This window comes from Argentina anserina, chromosome 1, assembly GCF_933775445.1.
Source record: "Argentina anserina chromosome 1, drPotAnse1.1, whole genome shotgun sequence".
Taxonomy (NCBI): Eukaryota; Viridiplantae; Streptophyta; class Magnoliopsida; order Rosales; family Rosaceae; genus Argentina; species Argentina anserina.
In genome coordinates, this window is record NC_065872.1 from 7,694,643 (window position 1) to 7,707,561 (window position 12,919).

General features: G+C 40.5%; 1 protein-coding gene across 1 annotated transcript; it reads right to left on the reverse strand.

Moving 5' to 3' along the window:
• Positions 1–1,284: 1,284 nt before the first annotated feature.
• Positions 1,285–7,676, reverse strand: LOC126786236 (patatin-like protein 2). Its single transcript, XM_050512005.1, is given in 8 exon segments — positions 1,285–1,590; positions 1,724–1,806; positions 1,809–1,992; positions 2,249–2,410; positions 2,497–2,689; positions 2,859–3,023; positions 7,422–7,438; positions 7,550–7,676. Coding segments are annotated over 8 exon segments (1,143 nt in total). The 5' UTR covers positions 7,664–7,676; the 3' UTR covers positions 1,285–1,365.
• Between the last annotated feature and the right edge of the window lie 5,243 nt (positions 7,677–12,919).

Consider the following 12,919-nt stretch of genomic DNA (forward strand, 5'->3'; position numbering starts at 1 on the left):
ACAGCTCACCGAATGTTGAAACATGATTACATATTGATGCTCACAGCTTACCGAAAATGGAAACATGATTACATATTTCAACACCAATCAACTCTGATTGGTGGGAATTAAGACCTTGTCGATATGAAATTTAATGTACTTATACTCCTTATTTTCAAACGGAAACTGTCCTAAATGTGATATTTGATTCTTATACCCGGTTTGATCAGCTGTGAATTAGTTTATAGCTAGCTGCAGGATGGAACACATAGAATATAGTAGCTTAGTAAGTTGACAGACAATAATGACGGCCCTCAGAACAGTCAGAAATCTTTCTAGCTTAATCATCGTCATCCCTCATGAACAGGTCAAGAAATTCTAACTAATCAAGTTCCAGTCTTCACTGTATAGTAATACAGAAGCGTGTGCTAGACAAGTTGATGCTCTTTCTCCAAAAAAAAAAAACAAGAAGAAGACGAACAAGAACAAGAAGACAAGTTGATGCTCTTCTTTTTCTTTTTTCTTTTTTATGTCTTTTGTTGATAATTTTGTGCAAGTTGAATAGTTGATATCTTGATGATAGGAGAACATGAAGCGTGTAATATTTCATTGTTGTTTACTCCAAATTTATTTTTGCAGGTTAATAACTTAATATATTGATTATAAGATGCATGTCCGTATACTTCTATGTAAGATTCTTACACTAACTTTTGACTTGTTATTTTCCGATTGTCTGGACACTGATCTAATCTCATATAGTTATACAACATGATCGACATTGAATAAAAATTTCACGTGGACTAGAAGTACACTAACTTTTCACTTGGGCATGTTCAGTGATCCTAAATCCTAATTAAGCGACTAATTAATTAGAAATCCATACATTAAGTCATTAACAGCAGTGGCGGAACTATGTTATAGCCCAATGGGGTTCAGACCCCCTCGGCTTTTCCACAGTTTGCATATTAATTTCTATTCTATTGATTGAACCAAGTGATACGTACGTATCCCACCCATTATATTACGTAGCTCATAACTTTAAAAAAAATTATAGATTAAGAAGTCCGTCATCCATATATATGAATGGAATGGAGCGAGTTCCGACTAGTCGATCGTTATTGAACTCTTATGATCATCTTAACTAAGTTATATGATCAAATGAATCGATACTTTATATATATTTGGACCCCTCATAAAATTAAAATCATGGTTCCGCCATTGAATAGATTGCACATTCATAGAAGAACCAAACCAGTGAACCCTAAATATTCTTCCACTATTCTTGACTCGAAGTTAACATTTTTGCCACACGTTGAAGACAATAACGTATTAACGTTCCGACAGACTAGAAATCCATGCATCTTCTGGCCGGGCCGCCGGGGAATTTTATTTGTTTTGCCTGAGCTTCTTCCCCTCCACGAGCCGTTTGGCAAAATCTACCAGTGCTTCTTCGTAGGTACCTTCTCCTTCACATTTCTCGTATGTCCCAGTCTCTAAGTTAACCCTTGAAACTGGCTTTTTCAGCAGGCCCTTCCCGATTTCCACAAGCCGTTTTAAATTCTTCTCTGTTGAAATATCCATCGATGACTCCTCACCGCTCAAACTGTCATCCTAATTTTCACAGCTTAATATATTACTATTAACATCATGCAACGTTATTCCTTCAAACAAAATATCACCATGCACTTACATAATTTCATATGCAATCGATATCATTCTGTAGAGCTTCTATTCATTTTTTTACCTGAATGCGTAGGTATCTGTGTTTGGCTTTGAGGGACTGAAAGAGAGTAGAGACGTGAATGTCAACCATATCGGAACTTGCATCGGAAAGCCCCCATTGTGAAACATCCAATTGAACAATCCCCATTTTGAGGCCGCAGCTGCGGTGTACTTCCCTTCCAATTTGGCAGTGCCGGTGCCCAATGATAGAACCAACAACCGATCAACATCCATGGGTTCTGAGCCGTGCTTCAACATCTCTCTGTTTATGTGACTTATGGCCATCATTGTCTGTACGTATTGTACGATCACATGGGTATATAAGATTATTTTCTTGAAAATAGATAATCTTATATATATATATGTGTGTGTGTGGCTCTGGTCATGTTATCATATTATTAATTTGTCAAGCATGACGTTCTTGATAAAAGATTCAAGTCAATTCTCAATAATTCAAAACTAACATAACTAGATCAAATTACAAACCTAAATTAATTGTTGGACTGAATTAACTAAAAGAATTTAATGGCAAACTTAAATTACTTACATGATTATTTGCAGCAACCCCTCCGTCAACGAGATCAAAAGTACGGGTTGTCCCCCGGTTGTCCTTGATTTCGAAGTAGTGTGCCGGGAGAAAAGATGGAGCAGCAGAGGTACTGATGCAGATATCCGAAAGCTTAACATTTTTCAGTGAACATTCTCTTGCCTGTAAATTCTCGAATACCATCCATTCATAACTAATTTGTATAACAAGAGAAAATAGATCGGGAGCTTGAATTGTGGTTCTCTTACATCAATGGTTGAGAAAATCACTGGCTGAAGGTGTTTGATATCGAAGGCTGGAATGACTACATTGGTTAGAGTTTCCTTGAGAGTAAGGTCACCAAGAAGCTTGCTCGTCATTGTGCGCAGGTATCTCCCATCGTACTTTGGACCCATCATTGCAACAAACGCACTTTGAATCGATGTCAAGAAGTTCTTCTGTCTACAAATTTATCGATGCAGATAGAAAGTTAATGAATCGCTTTGTTCGAGCGTCAAATTTTATTTATTACTTCAATATGATAGCCTTGGTGTCACTTCAGTATATATATCTGACAGAAAATTACTTCTAGCTAGTTTTGATTCAGATCTAGATCATTCTACGTACTGACCTTCTTTGAGGGAAGATCTTAGGTGACTGTTCAAAGTAGAAATTGTTGATGTCCTTCGCTTCATACATGGGTCGATTGTCCTTGTTGGGAGCTGTAAGCATGGTAGTGACCGACCCACCTGTGCTTGTTCCGGCAATTACGTCAAAATAATCGGCTATTCTTGCACTTTGTGTGAGTGGATGGTAGTAGGTGAATGAAGAGATAGCGGAGGAAACAATCGGTGGTGGAGTGATTAGTTGAGAGATTAGTATATAGTCTAAATTAGTCTATATATACCATTGAATCTGTATATGTAAATCATCAATTTGAAGAGAAAGATCAGTATATTACCACTTGGTATCAGAGCCTCCTGCTCTGTTCTTTCCTTTTCCTTTTTTCCGACAGGTCGACCTCCGGCGTCTCTCCGATGCGTCTGCTTGGCCGCTCCGCACTCGGACTCGCCGCTCGACGTCGCCGTCGACTTTTCCCGGAGCTAATCACCCGCTGCCCCTCCGAAGTCGCTCCGCCGCTGCTCCTCATCAACCCGCAGTCACCGCTGCTCCTCCGGTCGTGCTCTCTCAGTTTCCAGGAGCTGCCTCTCCTCGGTGCTCTCGACAATCCGCTGTTGCTCACCTGAGCCAAGCCTCTCCTCGATGCTCTCTCCGCCGCCGCTGCTGCTGTCTCTCCCCGCCCCGACGTCGCTCGCCCGCTCCTCAGTTGCCGCTGCTGTCTCCCCACCCCGACGTCACTCGCCGCTCCTCAAGATCGCCCCTCTCCTCTCCGCTCCTCATACCCAATTAACTCTCCGACCTAAATCCTAAATCAAAAAATCCGCCCCCCTTTCATTCACCCGGCCCGGCCCACACCCGGCCCGGCCCAGCCCAGAAACAAGTACGGCCCGACCCGGCCCGCTTGATCCGACCCGGTCCACTAGATCCGACCCGGTCCACTTGCTCCGACCCGGCCCGCATGCTCTGACCCGGCCCAGCAATAATTAGCAGCCCTTTTTTCTTACTATCAGTGCATACGCACCGTCAGTGCAAGTGCACCAGCAACATACTCTTCTCCATTGCTTTAGCTGTATAACTTCTGATTCGTCAAAAAATGTTCATCCCTACCGCATCCATCGCTGGTCGTGGTAAAATTGGTATGACTTTAAATATCTCTCACTTTGTTGGTTTTGATACATGGATTATTGATTTTGGTGCGTCTGATCATATGACTTATGACAAATCTTATTTTACCATTTTGTCTCCTGCATCAGTACCCTATGTTACTAATGCTAATGGTGAGGCATTCCCTGTCTTAGGAAAAGGGTCTGTTCGTATTACTCCTACTATAGAGTTTCACAATGTGCTCTATGTCCCTGCTTTATCTCATCATTTGATATCTGTTCCCCAATTAAACACTGACGCTCAGTGTTCTGTGACATTTTTTTCCTATGTATGTGATATTTCAGGATCTTCACACCGGAGAGTTAATTGGTCGGGGGTATCTGAGGGGCCGGTTGTTTCATCTGGATCAGACATATGCGGGGGAGAAACCAGGGGCACAATCTCGGACCGCTCTAATCTCTACTTCTGATAAGCTAAGTGAAATTTGGTTATGGCACCGTCGCTTAGGGCATCCATCTTTTAGTATTATGAAGAAATCTATGCCTACTTTGTTTTTCAGTGTGGATGAGTCTTCTTTACATTGTGAAACATGTGTTTTGGGCAAAAGTCATCGGTCTACCTATTCCCCTAGTAAATCTAATCAAAGTACTCTTCCTTTTGAATTAATTCATTCTGATGTTTGGGGACCTTCTAAAGAGTCTACTGTGTCAGGAATGCGGTATTATGTGTCATTTATTGATGATTGCACCCGTCTTTCGTGGATTGTTCTTCTTAAAACTAAAAATGAGGTTTTCCCGGCTTTTCAAGCCTTCTATACCACTGTGCAAACACAATATAATGCCACAATTAGAGTTCTTCGTTCTGATAATGGGGGGAAATATGTGAATCATATCTTTCAGGAGTAACTCACACGGAATTGTTCATCAAACAACGTGTCCTTACACACCTGAGCAGAATGGCATTTCTGAAAGGAAAAATAGTCACTTACTTGAAATGGCTCGGTGTATTCTTTTTAGTGCCCATATGCCTAAGTATCTTTGGGGTGATGCTGTCATCACTTCTGCCCACCTCATTAATCGTCTTCCTTCTCGTGTCCTTCAAGGCAAAGTACCATATGAGGTACTTGCATCTCATGTCTCATTACCCTCTTTTCATAATCTTCCTGCCCGTGTTTTCGGTTGTGTTGCTTTTGTCCATCTTCCACCACATCATCGGTCTAAATTGGATGCTCGGGCAGTTAAATGTGTGTTTGTTGGGTATGGAGGCCATCAAAAAGGGTACCGATGCTATCATCCACCTACCAAGCAGTATTATGTCACTATGGATGTTACTTTCTTCGAGGACATGAGTTATTTTTCCCCTTCTGATACTGCTCTTCAGGGGGAGAATTCCTATTTTGAAGAGCTGTATCCTGGAGAGGGGGAGACAAGTAAGGCAATAGATATGGTGACAGGTTCAGTTGAGATTATCAATGTAACAGCTACACAAGCGCCACCGGAAGATTCCGGCGGTGTAGTCACTCCAGAGATTCAGGAACCAGCAGATGAAAACACAACTACCCCTCATACTACTGTTTCTACACCTGACCAATGCTCTCCTGGTACAGAAGATCACTCACCTGAGGTTAGTCATTCTATTAGAGATAATAGTAGACAATATGTTTTGCCAAATAGGTCTACTCGGGGTCAACCAACAAAAAGATATGAACCTACCCTTCAGACTACAACCAAGTATCCAGTAGCGAATTTTATATCTACCAAAAGATTATCTAAGTCATATGAGTCATTTGTGAATCAAATATCTACTGTATCAGTACCTAACAAAGTGCAGGATGCATTGGGAGATCCAAAATGGAGGAAAGCAATGGAGGAAGAGATGGAAGCATTACAAAAGAACAATACTTGGGAGCTTGTACCTCCACCATATGGCAAGAAGACAGTAGGATGTCGTTGGGTGTTTACAGTGAAGCATAATCCAGATGGGTCAGTAAGCCGGTATAAAGCACGCTTAGTAGCGAAGGGGTTCACCCAAACATATGGCATAGACTATGATGAGACATTTGCACATGTTGCAAAAATAAACATTATCCGGGTATTGCTTTCTGTTGCTTCTAACTTGAACTGGCCACTTAGGCAATTTAATGTTAAGAATGCATTCCTTCATGGAGAACTAACGGAGGAAGTATACATGGATCTCTTCCGCCTGGATATGTGGCCGCTTCTCCAAGTAACTCCGTATGCAGATTGAGAAAATCTTTGTATGGTCTTTAACAGTCACCTCGTGCTTGGTTTGGAAGATTCTCACAATTCATGAGGAATATTGGCTACAAACAAAGTAATTCAGACCACACGTTATTTCTCAAATATCAACAAAGGAAGGTAACAGCCCTAATTATATATGTTGATGATATGGTAGTTACTGGGAATGATACTATTGAGGTGAATAGATTACAGAAACAGCTTGCCATAGAGTTTGAGATGAAGGACCTAGGTACACTTAAGTACTTCTTAGGCATTGAAGTTGCCCGGGGTAGTGATGGTATCTATCTGTGTCAAAGGAAGTACATCCTTGATCTCCTAACAGAGACATGTATGTTGGACTGCACTCCCATCTGATACTCCTATTGATACTCCTAGTCGGGCGCCTGATTTATCTATCACATACCAGACCAGATGTTGCGTATGCAGTAAGTGTAGTAAGTCAGTTCATGCATAACCCCAGTGAAGACCACATGGATGCTGTTGTAAGGATCTTGAGGTACTTGAAGTCAGCTCCGGAGAGAGGAGTAATGTTTTCTAATCACAACAATATCTTTGATGTTTATGGCTTTACAGATGCAGACTGGGCTGGAAATATTACAGATCGGAGGTCCACATCAGGGTATTTTACCTTTGTTGGAGGTAACCTTGTTACGTGGAGGAGTAAGAAACAAAATGTGGTAGCTCGATCTAGTGCTGAAGCAGAATACAGAGGTATGGCTCAGGGAGTGTGTGAGTTATTGTGGATTATGAATTTGCTACAAGATTTGGGTATTAAACCTAAATGTGCTATGCATCTGTACTGTGACAACAAAGCAGCTATTGATATTTCACAGAATTATGTACAACATGATCGTACAAAACATGTGGAGGTTGATCGTCACTTTATAAAGGAGAAGCTAGACGCGAAAATCATCAGTTTTCCTTTTGTTCCTATAGAAGAACAACTTGCCGATATGCTCACAAAAGGAGTACCTAAGAAAGGTTTTTATGACTCACTTGGCAAGTTGGGCATGGTTGATATGTATGCGTCAACTTGAGGGGGAGTGTGAGTGGATGGTAGTAGGTGAATGAAGAGATAGTGGAGGAAACAATCGGTAGTTGAGTGATTAGTTGAGAGATTAGTATATAGTCTAAATTAATCTATATATACCATTGAATCTGTATATGTAAATCATCAATTTGAAGAGAAAGATTAGTATATTACCACTCTTTGCCCATCCAAATCCTACATTTGATACACACAAAGAGACCGAGTTATAGGTTTTGAGCAAATTAAGCAAAAGCTGCAAAACACAAACTAAAGATATGATGGAATTGAAGTCAATGTATAGGGCACCTGGAGCTTGGATTCAAGAAAGCCAAGAACGGTGCCGGGAATGATTCCTTTAATGCCACCTCCATCAATACTTAGTACTGTCACCATCTTTCTTTTCTCCAAGCTAGTCGGCATTAATGTTCGGATGTAGCCTAAATCAAGACTTTGATGTTTGATCATCTCTAGAAACCTTTGCAGTTGTGGCTTGTGAGTTCCGAATATAAGAACCCTGATAACATCAATTGATAGTAGTCCCCAGTCTTCCCAAGTCTTTATAGAGAAAATTAGAATTAAAAATACGGCCAACCTCATGATTAAAGATTTTTAATCTTAATTGAGTTTGAATCCTCAACGTTATGGATATTTTCTTTTTCATATACACAAGTTGGTGCTGGGAGAACATGATCGATCCATTATTCCATATTATGAAGAATAAAACTAATGTTCAATGATCATTTGAACCTAACAAAATGAGAATGGGGTTTGCATGGTGCAAGAAAACAAAGATTAATCACTTTCTGATCAAGTTATCTGCAACCCTCGAGCTACTAGCTAGACATTTGTACGAAGATTCTTAGATAAAATCGATTTTCTTAATTATTTAGACCACAAATTTTTATTGTTCGTGGCTGTTGAGCCCAGAGATACGTATGGCGCCGGCAATCCTGGTTGTCAAATTTGATATAAAATGTAACAATTATACATTTTTGCAGATTAATAAATGAATCGTAAAATAACGAGCTAATAGATGAGAGGAAAAGTGTTTTACACAACGAATTACACTACTTCATCAATCGATCTATACATGATATCCTATATATAATCAAAAAAGCAACTATCTTTCCTAAATTCCTCCACTATCTTCCCTAAATTCCTCCGTGATTCACATCAACACTTCCCCTCAAGTTGGTGCATACATATCAACCATGCCAAACTTGCTAAGTGAATTATAAAAGGCCTTTTTAGACACTCCTTTTGTGAGCATATCTGTAAGTTGCTCTTCTGTATGGACAAAAGGAAAACTGATGATTTTTGCGTCTAGTTTCTCCTTTATAAAGTGACGATTAACTTCCACGTGTTTTGTACGATCATGTTGCACAGGATTCTGGGAAATATCAATAGCTGCCTTGTTGTCACAGTACAGCTGCATAGTACACTTAGGCTTAATACCCAAATCTTGTAGCAAATTTCTAAGCCATAATAATTCACACACTCCCTGAGCCATATCTCTGTATTCTGCTTCAGCACTAGATCGAGCTACCACTTTTTGTTTCTTACTCTTCCATGTAACAAAATTACCCCCAACAAATGTAAAGTATCCTGATGTGGACCTTCGATCTGTAATATTTCCAGCCCAGTCTGCATCTGTGAAGCCACAAACTTTAAGGATATTATTGTGATTTGAAAACATTACTCCTCTCCCTGGAGCTAACTTCAAGTACCTCAAAATCCTCACAACAGCATCCATGTGATCCATACTTGGATTATGCATGAACTGACTTACTACACTCACTGCATAGGCAACATCTGGTCTGGTATGTGACAAATAAATCAAGAGTCCAACTAGTCTCTGGTAACGAGTTTTGTCGGTGGGCACTTGATCTGGGTACTCTGCTAACCGATGATTCTGCTCAATAGAAGTATCAATGGGAGTGCAATCCAGCATACCGGTCTTTGTTAGTAGGTCAATGATGTACTTCCTCTGACACAGATAGATACCATCACTTTCCCGGGCTACCTCAATACCCAAGAAGTACTTGAGTGTACCTAGGTCTTTCATCTCAAACTCTGTGGCTAGCTGTTTTTGTAATCTATCCACCTCAATAGTATCGTTCCCAGTAACTACCATATCATCAACATATATAATTAGAGCTGTTACTTTTCCTTGTTGATGTCTGAGAAATAATGTGTGGTCTGAATTACTCTGTTCGTAGCCAATTCTCCTCATGAATTGTGAGAATCTTCCAAACCAAGCACGAGGTGACTGTTTAAGACCATACAAAGATTTTCTCAATCTGCATACAAAGTTACTTGGAGAAGTGGCCGCATACCCCGGCAGAAGATCCATGTACACTTATTCTATAAGTTCTCCATGAAGGAATGCATTTTTAACATTAAACTGTCTAAGTGACCAGTTTAAATTAGGAGCAAGAGAGAGCAATACCCGAATAGTGTTTATTTTTGCAACAGGCGCAAATGTCTCATCATAGTCTATGTCATATGTCTCGGTGAACCATTTTGCTACTAGGCGTGCTTTATACTGGCTCACTGACCCATCTGGATTATGCTTCACTGTAAACACCCAACGACATCCCACAGTCTTCTTGCCATGTGGTGGAGATACAAGCTCCCAAGTATTGTTCTTTTGTAATGCTTCCATCTCTTCCTCCATTGCTTTCATCCATTTTTGGGTCTCTCAATGCATTCTGCACTTTGTTAGGTACTGCTACAGTAGATATTTGACTCACAAATGATTCATATGAGTTAGACAATCTTTTGGTAGACATAAAATTTGCCACAGGGTACTTAGTTTTAGCATGAAGGATAGGTTCATATTTCTTTGTTGGCTAACCCCGAGTAGACCTATCTGGCATGACATATTGTCTCCTATTAGCCTCACTAGTATTAGTCCCAATAGAATGACTAACCTCAGAGGAGTGATCTTCCGTACCAGGAGTTAATTGGTCAGGTGTAGAAACAGTAGTACGAGAGACATGAGGGGCAGTTGTGTGGTCATCTTCTGGCACTTGAATCTCTGGAGTGACTATACCGGAATCACTCGGTGGTGATTGTATAGCGGACATATTGGTGATCTCAATTGATCATGTCACCATATCTTCTGGCTTTCTTGTCTCCCCCTCTCCAAGATACATCTCTTCAAAATATGAATTCACGGGCAAGAAGATTATGAAAAGAGGGTAAGGAGACATGAGATGCAAGCACCTCATATGAAACTTTTTCTTGAAGAACACGAGAGAGAAGACGATTAATGAGGTGGGCGGAAGTGATGACAACATCACCCCAAAGGTATTTAGGCATATGGGCACTAAAAAGAATATACCGAGCCATTTCAAGTAAGTGACGATTTTTCATTTCAGAAACGCCATTCTGCTCGGGTGTATAAGGACACATTGTTTGATGAGCAATTCCGTGCCTATTAAGAAATTCCTGAAAGACATGATTCACATATTCCCCCCCCCCCCCCCCCGCATTATCAGAACGAAGAATTCTAATGGTGGCATTATATTGGGTTTGGACAGTGGTATAGAAGGCTTGAAAAGCGGGAAAAACCTCATCTTTAGTTTTGAGGAGAACAATCCATGAAAGACGGGTGCAATCATCAATAAATGACACATAATACCGCATCCCAGACACAGTAGACTCTTTGGAAGGTCCCCAAACATCAGAATGAATTAATTCGAAAGGAAGAGTATGTTTATAAGAAGTACTAGGGGAATAAGTAGATCGATGACTCTTGCCCAAAACACATGTTTCATAATGTAAAAGTGACTCATCCACACTAATGAATAAAGATGGCATAGATTTTTTCATAACAGTAAAAGATGGATGCCCTAAGCGACGATGCCATAACCAAATTTCACTTAACTTGTCAGAAGTGGAGACTAAAGCGGTCTGAGACTGTGCCCCTGGTTTCTCCCCCGCATATGTCTGATCCAGATGAAACAACCGACCCCTCAAATACCCCCGACCAATTAACTCTCCGGTGAGAAGATCATGAAATATCACATACATAGGAAAAAATGTCACAGAGCACTTAGCGTCAGCGTTCAATTGGGGAACATATATCAAATGATGAAATAAAGCAGGTACATAGAGCACATTGTGAAGCTCTATTGTGGGAGTAATACGAACGGACCCTTGTTCTAATACGGGAAATGTCTCACCATTAACATTAGTAACATAGGATACTGGTGGAGGAGACAATAGGGCAAGAGTCATCGATCTACATATTCCCCTAGATACTCAAATTGTATCTTGAATTGATGATTTGCATATACAGATTCAATGATATATATAGACTAATTTACACTATATATTAATCTCTCAACTAATCACTCCACTACCGATTGTTTCCTCCACTATCTCTTCATTCACCTACTATTATCCACTCACACTCCCCCTCAAGTTGGCGCATACATATCAACCATGCCCAACTTGCCAAGTGAGTCATAAAAAACTTTCTTAGATACTCTTTTTGTGAGCATATCGGCAAGTTGCTCTTCTGTAGGAACAAAAGGAAAACTGATGATCTTCGCGTCTAGCTTCTCCTTTATAAAATGATGATCAACCTCCACATGTTTTGTACGATCATGTTGTACAGGATTCTGTGAAATATCAATAGCTGCCTTGTTGTCACAGTACAGATGCATAGCACATTTAGGTTTAATACCCAAATCTTGTAGCAAGTTTCTAAGCCATAACAATTCGCATACTCCTTGAGCCATACCTCTGTACTCTGCTTCAGCACTAGATCGAGCTACCACATTTTATTTCTTACTCTTCCATGTAACAAGATTACCCCCAACAAAGGTAAAGTACCTTGATGTGGATCTTCGATCTGTAATATTTCCAGCCCAGTCTGCATCTGTGAAGCCACAAATTTCAAGGATTTTATTGTGATTAGAGAACATTACTCCTCTCCCCGGAGCTGACTTTAAGTACCTCAAGATCCTTACAACAGCATCCATGTGGTCCTCGCTGGGATTATGCATGAACTGACTTACTACACTTACTGCATACGCAATATTTGGCCTGGTATGTGACAAATAAATCAGGCGTCCAACTAGCCTCTGATAACGAGTTTTGTCAGTGGGCACTTGATCTGGGTACTCTGCTAGCTGATGGTTCTGCTCAATAGGAGTATCAATTGGAGTACAATCTAACATACATGTCTCCGTTAATAGATCAAGGATGTACTTCCTCTGACACAGATAGATATCATCACTTCCCCGGGCTACCTCAATGCCCGAGAAATACTTGAGTACACCTAGGTCCTTCATCTCAAACTCTGTGGCTAGCTGCTTTTGTAATCTGTTCACCTCAATAGTATCATTACCAGTAACTACCATATCGTCAACATATATGATTAGGGCTGTTACCTTCCCTTATTGATGTTTGAGAAATAATGTGTGGTCTGAATTACCCTGCAAATAGCCAATTTTCCTCATGAATTGTGAGAATCTTCCAAACCAAGCACGAGGTGACTGTTTAAGACCATACAAAGACTTTCTCAATCTGCACACGAAGTTACTTGGAGAAGCGGCCACATATCCAAGCGGAAGATCCATGTATACTTCCTCTGTTAGTTCTCCATGAAGGAATGCATTTTTAACATCAAACTGCCTAAGTGGCCAGTTCAAGTTAGCAGCA